The 11,985-nt window shown below is 31.9% G+C and overlaps 1 protein-coding gene across 1 annotated transcript; it reads right to left on the reverse strand.

Moving 5' to 3' along the window:
* Positions 1-5,981: 5,981 nt before the first annotated feature.
* Positions 5,982-11,333, reverse strand: LOC108990246 (40S ribosomal protein S14-3-like). The gene is made up of 6 exons (XM_018964142.2): positions 11,084-11,333; positions 9,294-9,413; positions 9,162-9,207; positions 8,479-8,564; positions 7,928-8,057; positions 5,982-6,410 (listed from the first exon to the last, which is right to left on the reverse strand). Exons 1-6 carry the CDS (start codon positions 11,084-11,086, stop codon positions 6,343-6,345), a joined length of 453 nt encoding a protein of 150 aa, XP_018819687.1. The 5' UTR covers positions 11,087-11,333; the 3' UTR covers positions 5,982-6,342.
* Positions 11,334-11,985: the final 652 nt, after the last annotated feature.

Raw genomic sequence — 11,985 nt, forward strand, 5'->3', positions numbered from 1 at the left:
AAAACTAAAGATAGCTTAAATAGGCATCACATTTAGGATTAATTCAACTTTCACTAAAAAGAACAGCATATACCTACTTCAAAGCAAGGACATCAATATTATATCTAGAGTCGTAATATAATATTGTTGGTGAAGATGTATATATATATATATATATATATATATATATATATATATATATGAAATTTCAGGACTGCCATCCTTTTAAGCAATATATATGTGTGCTTAAAATGTTTTTGCCACATCTTACCCATTTACACCAAAAGACAAATAAACTCTCACTTAAACAGACACAAAGAACATAACACAATGGTAAAAACGACATAACATTGAACTATTCACACAGATGAACAAAAACACAGATGACCCATTGCCTCGTTTGTTTTCACATGAGTTGAGATAAAAGTTGAAAGTTGAATAAAATATAGTTAGAATATATTTTTTAATATTATTTTTGTTTTAAAATTTGAAAAAGTTGAATTGTTTATTTTATTTTATGTGAGAATTTGAAAAAGTTGTAATGATTAAATAAGCTTAGATAAGATGAGATGAGAATAGTTGTAAAAACAAATGAGGCACTGACACAATATGACTGACGTATTGACACAAACCGGCAAAACAAAAAAAAAAATCAAAAGAGACAAAAACATAGTAAGACCAAGCAAGAAGGGGGCATAAATGGAAAAAATTGAAAAAAAAAAGTGTCAAACACTAATTACTATTCATTCCCTTATAGCCACTTTTAAGACATAAGGGTATCTTTATATATATAAAGTGTCTATGAGACGGATATGAGATAGAATTCTTGTTTTAACGCTTTTTTTTTTTTTTCCATTAAAGTTAATGGCAACAATCTACATAATGAACACCTTTTGTTTCTCTCTCTCTCCAACTTTTTGTGCATGCGTGTGCATAATGGCCTTGCAAGGAAAGAATAAAAAATAAAAAAATATATATAACTTTATTAAAAAAAAATAATAATCCCAAGGTACAGAATGCATTTGTTTGGACATTTAGAATGGAATACTGTCAATTAAAGCTTTTAAACACTTTAATATATATTTATATATTTTCAAAGTTTTTAATACCGTTTTGAAGATCGTTTGATTAAGGCACTACAATAAAATATTTTGATATCAATACTATTTTTATATATTTTTTATATATATAAGTTAATTATATATGTATAAATTATATTGCAAAATAACATCAATATAAGTCTTGAAAAATTAAAACACATATTTATAAAATTCAATAATACTTCTAAGTTCTCAATCCAACTAATAAAAAAAATAATCACTTATTTTCATCACGAAAATAGGATTAGGGTTTAATTTTTAATTCTTGAGAAAAGAGAATTAAAAAAAATTAAGAAAATAGTCTTAAGATGTGAGAAATATAGTGAAAATTATGAAAATACATTAAAAATACAAAATTTCGACCGGTACATTGAAAACTAGCCGGTATTGACCGAAACGCATCAAAATGACTGATATTTAATCCGATATGAAACTCTTATCTTTCTCGCACCGGTTACTATTCCAACACAATAAATACCGCTCAGTTTGGCACAATATTCAAAACCTTGATATTTGTTGTTAAAAGTTATGAGCTGCAACATGGACCAACCTGTATTTTCAAGAAGAAATTGTCAATTTAAAGATGCTGAGTTGTCAGATTTTTAGATGATGGTTTAAAATTAATACCTTGATAATATTCAGAAATACCTGTAGAACTACGTGTATGTGCTTTGTAATTGTACATCCGACTAATTTAAAAATTAATGTCTTTTATGGCAAGTATGTCGTGATCTTTGTTTCGAGCCTTAAATTAAGGTCTCCTCTTTCAAATCCAAAATTTAAATTGTTTTTTGACCTCTTCAGCACAATATATCTTATATTATTCGGGTAGTGACTTAAAACTTGATATTATTTAATAATTAATTTTTTTCTTTTTTGGCAATATTTTCCTAGTGAAAATTTCCATTTTTAATGTGGAGTAGTTAGACCTGGTTTGGATAATGAGATGAGATGAGATGAGATAATTTGTAAATAGTAGTAAATTGATTTGTGAATAGTAATAAAATGGTTTGAGTTAAAATGTTTATAGAGTTTTGAAAAATGAGAGAAAAAAATTGAATAAAAATATTATAGAGTTAAAATATTATTAGAATATAATTTTTGTTTTGGTATTTAAAAAAGTTAAATTAGTTTTTTGTGTTTTATTTGAAAGTTTGACAAAGTTGCAATGATTAAATAATGAATAGATGAAAAAATTAAAAATTTGAAATTAAAAACTGTCTACGTTTAGATATTAAGATAAAATGAGAAGAAATTATTTGAGTATCTGACTATCCAAATCATAAATTTCACAACTTAGTAATCATAAGTACTAGAATTTTATAAACAGAACCACAACAGTGAAATATCCTCAACGAGATTATACAGTTATCTAGCAAAATATAATACAAAGCCAAAATATATAGGAAAAATGAGAAATAAATCTCATTTGGCCCAAAACACGCCATTAAATACCATCATCTTGATGATGCAAACTCAATCATCTTGTTAAAGTATTGATCGTAGTAGTTAATTTGTTTGCTAAAATTCATTTGTAATATTCTATTAATTATATTACTTGTATAAAAGTTGAAGCAATGTCTTCTAAGTTATATATACTATCAACTATTTTTACAAATTTTGTAAAAATATATATTATTTTTATAAAACAACTGTTTGATCTAACTAGCCAAACATGCTTTGCACGTTACTTTGACCTAGTGTGTGTATATATATATATATATATATATATATATATATATATATATATATATGGATCAATATAAATATCATAACAGCTCACACACACACACACACATATATATATATATATACACTCAAACTTGATGGCTTATGATCCTGGCTCCACGTGTGGTTTCTCTGTTCTCAAATCCAATATGCACTTACTACTGAAAAAATTAGAAATTAAATTAAATTTTGCATTTGTGAACTATATATCATAGTTTTTAATATCTGTACCCATTTTTTAATAAAATTGATAGATTTTCATTAAATCAGCCTCGATTAATCACCCATATCAACACCAATTTACTTTTCTTTTGTTAAAGTCGTGCACATTTTCTAGGGAATTACATTCTATTCCAACGTTTTCGAAGTTTCACATATATGCGAACTAAACAGCCATGCATTCACCCAACCATTGCTTCTACAACAGCTGTTGTTGAATCCGAACCGTATGAATTCATATCATTTATAGTTTGCGTCTAGAATAAGAAAGATATACATGTAATGTGGATCTTATAAGATGTATAGAACACATATTATATATCTATTTATTTCTCACTTTATATCTTACGAGTAATGTTAGATGTAGTCCTAAGACATGCAAGTAAAAAAACTAACTATTAGAATTTACCTCTCGTGGAAGTAAAAAAATTAACTACTAGAATTTTGTTTTGGAACTGACCAATGGAGAGTAGGGTTAAACTCAATGTTGATGGTTGCAATTTGGGTAATCCGGATAACTGTGGCGGAGGAGGTGTGGTGAGACCGTGAGAAATGAGTATGAGAAACTATTGGTTGCTTTCTCTTCCTTTTGTGGGAAGGCACAGACAACAGGGTTGAGCTAAGAGCACTCTTGGAAGGACTCAAGCTTTGCATCCAGCTTAAGAGCATCCTCATTAGCTTAGCCAAATCTATCTTTAAAATTTAGTCAATATCACAATTTTTTATATTTACTTATTCCATTTAAATTTAATCCCCGCATTGGATTATACATCCATTCTCTATATAATAATAAAATATTATTAATTTATTAATTAATTAATTTAATTTATTTTTATCACATTTTGTAGCTCTACCAATTCAATGTTAATAATAATTATATTCTAATTAAATTAATATTAAAAAAATCATATTTTCAAAAGTCATTTAATGCTAATAACAAAAAAATATTTGATTAAACTCATCTAATATTTTATCTAAATTTCTTAATTACAAACCAAATAGTATTTTTGCTTGGAGTGAGAAACTAATATTTTAATATTTGCTTGGAGTGAGAATATTGATATTTTAATGTAGTTCTCCATTTTTTGCCAACGACTGTAGCAAAAATCTAAATTATTTTAGATTTGTCCAATTCAATGTGAGATGTTTTTTTACATAAATTATATAAATTTTAGTCAACCTTCTCATTTGGCCAAACCAATGAGAATGCTCTAAACCGGTTAATGTGAATTTTGATTCCCAAGTGGTGGTTCCATGGCTTCAAAATATAGAGCCTTGTTCATTGTATTTGAGGTAGTTCTGTGATTAGTTTGAAGAGCTGAAAAATAGAAGTTATCTTATTGTCCAACATGTTTACCAAGAGGTTGTAGATAGCTTGGCAAAATCAGGAATGTAGAGAGAGTCTCGCATAATTTATAATTGGAATGAGTTACCTCAGAAGCTAAGGGATGCTTTGGCAATGAACAGAGCCGGCATTCCTTATTTAAAGATTTTGAAGGAAATTACAAAAAGTTTTATAAAAAGCTAATTGCATCCAAACATCCCTAAGCATCACTGAAATTATTGGAAAAAACTAATATATTTAACTACTTTATAGGAGCAACTTAAAATATTAAACTCGTTCGACCATTAATGAGTGTGCTAAAATCATTAAGACCATAAAAAAAAAAATTAAACTATGCATGAAGTTATTTAAAAAATATATGTAGACAATTATTTAATTTTGTTTATTGACAAAAAGAAAAAAAAAAATTCAAACACCCTTTTGAGATTTATTTCCAAAGCAGCCCGAATTGAAATGAAGTGATGCATCCGTCGTCTGCCATCACAAAGCTCCTGCGCAAGGTGCCTAACCCGCTCGTGGTCCTGCCAAAGGAATGGGCATTGGCCAAGTCCCAATAAGTTGTTTTGAATTTATTTTGGACGATTTTGTGTGTGGAATAATTTCACACAACTATTTTGCATCTACTCCCTAGAACCTTTTTTATAAATGCTCTAAGTTGCATTTGACCACATGTGCTAAGATATTCTAGAGATGGGTTGGTCTTGCATATGCCAGGAAATGAAAACTGAATTGAGTATATGAGATGTTTGATCATCAGGCTCAGAGAGGATGAGAGAACAAGGGCCGGACCTCGACAAGGGTAAGAGCCATCACCATAGCCTATCGAAATCTCTCCCGACTCTTTCCCCCTCACTCAATATTCATTATTTTATTTTTTATTTTTTGCTTTTATTCCCATCTATACTGACAATCTCACCACCCCAGCCCATCATCAATGCACGGGTCTCAAATGTTGAAACAGTTTTTTGAGCACTTCAAGTGTCTAAAAATACCTCAAAAAACACAAAAAAACAAAACGGTCCATAGCTCTTTAGACCGCTAAATCAACATTCTTGTAACAGTTCTTTTACTTGGTATATGTAACCAAAGATCAAAATATTCTGGTTCCATTTCTTTTTTATTTGCACTATTTTAGTTAAAAAAAATATCTATTCGTCTATTTTTTCATCATCATCTCATGATGTGACATTACATGATAAGTTCATAAATAAAATATAATAAATAATCTCTTCAATCATCTAATGTCACATTATAAGATGATGAGAGAATGATAAAAATTGAGATGATGAATAGCATATCATTTCTCTTAATCCTGATATTTCATTCCTAAAGAGTTCAAAAGCATGCTGCATTACAGAATGGTACGACACCGATGGACCACCTAACAAATAAGGAGTTAAACAAAAGGAGAATGCTTACATATGCATTGATTAAACACAGACACATGCTAAAAATATATACTGTCTGAGCAATGCTACAACATAAGATATTTCACAAAAGTAAATTTACAAATTAACATGACTGTATGTAATACGTTAGATCTACTTTACAATAAAAATGACTTGACAATCTAACGAACTACATCAAGCCACGTCAGTTTGTGAGTTTAATTTTATAAAATCCCTTCATGACTAGAGTATTTTTTATTCAGTTTCATCTAAACAGTAATGAAAAGTAACTTTTTCTGCCCGGGTTCAATCCATGCAACCTTTCAATCAAACAGTACAAAAACTGAACGAGCAGGATGTGCAACAACATAAAAATCAAAATGCATAGTCTCAGAGAATCATAATTCCAAGGAAGCCTGATAGAAGAGGTTTGAACTGGAAATTAAACTTTGCCAAATCTCATAGTGCAGAACAACAATATCTTTTAAAAATTGGGATTACTGATCAAGGTCAGGCCATTCAGTTGGAAACCATAAGCTAGTGCTGAAACAAAGGCTGCTGTGACTGGATAAGAACAGCAAGCTTACAGCCTTCTCCCTCTTCTACCACCTTTTCTACGAGTGCTGTCACTAGGAATTGGAGTGACATCCTCTGAAACACAAGTTAAAAACTAAATCATAAAAAAAAAAACTAGAACATGAACTTCAAAACAAAGTTACAAGCCTGAGTAAACCTCAAAATTCAATCAATAATAGACAGCACTGCTAATGCCGAAAAGGCCAATTACAAAAACAACTTAATATCAAACCTAATTATTTAAGAAAAAAAAATTGTAGTTCCAATATCAGCTCAAGCTCGAACACGTTAATTTAGATGCCTAATCAAAGCATGTTTCCTTAATAAAAAATCTCAAGCCTAATTTTAAGCTTCATTTAGTAAACAGGCCAGCTTGATCAAGGCAAAGCTCAGCTCGTTTGTGCTTGCAACCAAAACTCACAACTAGTTCACAAACAAGTCATAAACAACCTTGACACCACATCGACATTAAAACTTTTTTTGATAAGTAATATTCACATTAAAACACATCAACTTATTCTTTAACCTATAAACAACTTCTCATTCTCACAAGTGGCTTCAACTATTAATGTGGGATTTTGATACATTTTAACATAAAACCAAAATAGGAGGTTTATAAAGACTTTCTTACTCTAACTAGTTGTCTTGTCCATCGCTACTATATCCAGAAATTATATTTTTTCAAAGAGAAGTGCTATTGAGACAAATGAATTACACACAAATAAACTCACAAACTAATGTGGCGTCATGTGATCTGTTAAATCTACTTTATGATAAAAGTAACTTTACAATCTGATGTATCACATCAAGCCACGTCACTTTGTAGGATAACTTTTGTGTAATCCCCTTGTGGCTAAAGTATTTCTCTTTTTCGAATTTCATAAGGTGAAAAACACGGGATCTAAAGACCTCTTGCTATAAATCTGAACATGGACCAACATCAGATATAAAGAACATGTCCCCTGCCCTTTTGGGCACAGGCCTATGTCATGGTAAGGCCTTTGTGATTTATGTGGTTATTATAGTTCAAACCAAATTCATAAAAGTTGTACGATGATGAGCTCAACAAGCACGATTTTAAAGCTCAAAACAAGCTTGATTTGAGCTCATATAATTTTATCATGTCAAGCTTAAGGCAATGCAAAACTAGGCTCGGCTCAGCACATCGGCATGTTTGGAACACACTCAGCAACAACCAAGTGGGTACAAATTACTATTAAATGAACCATCTAGATTGCTTTCTGTTTTTCTAAATTCATGGGTAGAAAACATAACAAAATAGTGAAAAGGTGCACAATTTAACAATAGTTTCCGCTGTTTTGTGTTACCTTATAACATTATAGAGTAATCAATTGATTAGGCTGGTTGCCAATTTAGGAGACGTTTAGATTCGAAGATGACTTGAGATGAGTTGAGATGGATTATGAATAGTAGTGAGATGAGTTGTGAATAGTAGTAAGATTTGTGAGTTAAAGTTGCTGAATAGTAATGAATAGTAGTGAGATGAGTTGAGATGAGCTGAGATGAGATTCGAATCCAAACGTCTCCTTAAAGTTGTGAAAACTGTCTTTGAGGATAGAAGAGAGCCTTACCTATTCGACCAATTTTCATTCCAGAACGAGCAAGTGCACGGAGAGCAGACTGAGCCCCAGGACCAGGAGTTTTTGTCTTGTTCCCACCAGTGGCACGGAGCTTGATATGCAGAGCGGTTATTCCAAGTTCCTAGTTATAAAAACTGAAATTGAGTAAACAGTACTCTTTCATAAACATGATGAAAATGACCACAAAGGCCAAGACAGGTGTAACGCCCCAATGGAAGGCCCAAACCACATGGCTTATACTCCAAAAGGACTAGTCAATAATACAATTTGGAGCCCCATTGGAATATTATAAAGAGCAAGAACTTCTTCTTCCCAAGCAATGTGGGATCTCATACACCACCAACCCTTATCCATATCATATGGGGTATCACAACAGGACACAAAATGTTCAAACGAGTCATGCAGCAAATAAGTTTTGAGTATTCAAACCAAACTGAAAAGGCAAAATTTTGACCATAATAAATAAATAAAGCAATTTAAAAGATGTATCAAGAGAACTGAACACTCAGATTGAGAGGACTATATAAAAAGCAGACAAAGACCTTGCATCTCTGAGCAACATCCTGCGCTGCAAGCATGGCAGCATATGGTGAAGACTCATCTCGGTCAGCCTTCACCTTCATCCCACCTATAATTCGCAAGGAGATTACATAAAAACGCACACATCATATTTGCTTATCAAAAAATAAATAAAAACGCACACAGCAGTCTTTCTATCTACAGTAAGTAATTGATTAAACACTCAGTCACCAAGATTCTGTTACAGGAATGAAGGTGCTGAGATTCTCTTTAACATGTGAACACAAAATAGTGAGTAACAGAGAAAAATTCAATTGTTTTTTTTATAGGTAGAAGAATTCAATTGTTATGAAGTAGAGCGCCAAAATTAGGAATTAGCTTAGACTTCAAGTTCAGAAACTTGTTCATGTATACATTAACAGTTCAAAGTCTTAAAATAACAATTATTTTTACACAACATGCAGAAAGTCTGTAGATATATGCATGATATATAAAAAGAATCCAAGCTCTACCAGCCATAAACCAATATGCTTCCTTAATGTTTTTTAGAAGGTACAATAAATACAATTAACAGATTCAATCAATACAATGAGATGTACCCTCGGGTTTAAAATTTTTTAATAAAATAATGGATCCAATATAAAAACTATAAAACAGATGGTGATGTACACAATATCTAGCAACAAGAAGAAATTAAAATACTTACCAGTAATGCGAACAAGTGTTTCTCTACCTGACAGATCAGTCACATGCTGAGGATCAACCAACAAAGTTTACATTCAGCCAGAGTTAGGGAGACAATAAATTCAAAAGCACCAAATACACGTGCTATGCTTACAAGGAATGTGTCATTAAATGACGCATAAATGTGGGCAACACCAAAAACTTGTTCTCCTTCTCTTACAGCAGGTCCAAGGGTCACATTTTCTTCCTTTGGCTCCCTAGTCTTCTTCCTCGACTAGTACCCATCATCACAAAACATATAGTGCCATGCAGAGTCAGAAATCAAGCAATCTTGCGAGCCTAACGATAAGTTTTATTCAACTATTCCACATAATTATGTTTCATAGAAATTTTGATGCTCAAGCACTGGGTCACAGCATGGGGCTACAAACAGACGGCCAATCCAATTAAGTTGAGTTTTAAATTGAATATTGGATAGAGTGACAAGTTGAACCTATTCAAAACTTCAAGAAAATTGAGACAGGAAAATGGCTGTTGAACATAATAGCAAGAAAAGCTTCAATTGCACTAATTGATCCTTTTTTACCCAAAAAAAGGGTAAAACCTTTGCATAAAGAAGCAGGTAACGATAATTTCGGTATCATTGTTAGCAACCAAACTACACATACAAAAACTCACCAAAAAAAAAAACAATTACATGCACAACATACTAGACAATGCAATCTAACAAACGCCCAAGAAATATACCCTTAAAGGCAATGTAAAACAAGTATTTTCCAATTTTCACTACCAACATTAATAAAGGTAGTAAAGGAGATTTTAGGAATTGCAAAAACCACAACTACCTTTGACAACCATACCTGACATGCTCAAAGCAAGTCTATTAAAGTAACCCAGATAAATAGTAAACTTTTAGTTTGTAAACAATGGTACATTTATTAGGAAAATAATAGAAATAATCCACAAAACATTTAAGGAATAATTAATTAGACAAATGTCCTCAGAATTTTATCATATAGGAAGTAAAGCCAAATCTTATGTAAAGGCATTTACATTATTGCATTGATTCACTTTCAGAGAGGGGGGGTTCAAATCACATTAGGGTGACAGACAGATTCTAACTCCCTTTAGATACTTTATTATATTATCGAACACAACAAAAATAAGCTATACAATTAAAACCTAGTAGGGCTGATCATAACAATAAATTCATATAGATTATGATCAAACTTCAGTTTCTTAAACCCATTGAAAATTCTACCAATAGTCCAGCTGATATGCAAATCAATTTCCTAATCTAGGCAAAGAAACAACTATAGCTTTTCCTGCATTGTGAGGTAGTGAGGGAGATATGGGCGGGTATTTTCAGCCGAGCCGGATTGTCTTGGGTCATGCCTAAGAGTATGGCGGAACTTTTAGCATGTTGGAATAGGTACCATCATTGCTCTCAACTAGCAGCGACATGGAGGATGCTTCCTTTGTGTCTATTATGGTGTATATGGATGGAACGAAACGAGAGATGCTTCAATAACAAGGAGAGAAATGTGGGGAAATTATGGAATTTTTTTGTGTTTTCTTTAGTCCAATGGTTGGCTGCTATTGTACTAAAGAGAGGGAACGTTCACGAGTTCTTGTTTTCTTTTCAGCTTTCTAGAATGTGATTAGGAGTCTCTTTTGTATACTTCCTATGTACATGGGCGTTGACTAGTTTCATTCAATCAATAAAATTTCTTACTTATAAAAAAAAAAGAAACAACTATAGCTGTTTTCCTGAAAAACAAAACAAACGAGCTTCTAGATCTGAAATGAAGCATCACTAAAACTACGGTTCTAAGGATTCACATGCAATTGTAGGTGGAGAAAGAAAAGGATCGCTCGAGAAGCAAACGACTCCTAATCGAACACGATATGCAGGAGCAGGGATTGCAATCAAGACTAGCTTACCATGGCTTGGACGTGATGAATTGAGAGGTCTAGGGTTTCTGAAGAGGCTCCGGCGCTTGTTTCGGCTGCGAAAACCCTCGGGCGTGGCTGAATAGGGTTTTGCTATTGCGAGGGGCCGTGGCTGCGTTGATTTTATATGGGAGAGAGTCGACAGACGTTAGAAGATGGGATCGGATTTTGCTACAAAGTACAAAGTGAGGAAGATTTACAAAAAAATCCTTCGGTTTTCACCAGTAATTGAGTTTTGAATAAGGAAATCCTTGAATCGTGTCGTACCGAAATTTTATACTCTACACATCCTTTAAAAAATATATAATTTTATTTTTTTATTATTTTATAAAATATATAAATAAAAAGATAAAATCACATACTTTTTAATAGTATATAAAGTGTGAGACTTATGTCTATAATTTTTTAAATCTTTTCCCACATAAGGTGGTCATCGATGGTGGTCACCGAAATTTTTTTTAATTTTATTATTTTTACTTATTGATTAGTAAGTGTTTTTAAATGAATATGTGATTTATTTTTTTTAAAAAAATATCTAAATAGTTTTAAAAAATGGTGAAAGTAAAAGTAAAAAAAAAAAAAAGATTTTAATTGATGGGTAGAGGATTTCTTTTGTGGATGTAGCAACGTCCTTTGAATTAGGGGTGAAAACCGAAGGTCTCTGTGCGGTTTTGGTCCAAAACCGAAACCACACCGATTTGTTGAAAATACCAACATTTCGATCGAAACCGGCTAGTGAAGGGGAAGAAAATCGTCGACGTCGGTCTCGGTTTTCTTCCAGTCGGTTCGCCGACTTCATCGATGGTGCAATGAGAGAGAGAGGAATGAGGGAGAGAAAAACACAGAGATTCAATGATTCACATTTCACAAATTGATTCACAAGATTTATTCAC

This window comes from Juglans regia, chromosome 4 (genome assembly GCF_001411555.2).
Source record: "Juglans regia cultivar Chandler chromosome 4, Walnut 2.0, whole genome shotgun sequence".
Classification (NCBI taxonomy): domain Eukaryota; kingdom Viridiplantae; phylum Streptophyta; class Magnoliopsida; order Fagales; family Juglandaceae; genus Juglans; species Juglans regia.

Coding starts and splice junctions, on each gene's coding strand:
- LOC108990246 (XM_018964142.2), bottom strand. Junction 9,208..9,293: donor CATTTAATGACACATTCCTT/GTAAGCATAGCA, acceptor GTTGATCCTCAG/CATGTGACTGATCTGTCAGG. Junction 8,565..9,161: donor AACACTTGTTCGCATTACTG/GTAAGTATTTTA, acceptor TGCGAATTATAG/GTGGGATGAAGGTGAAGGCT.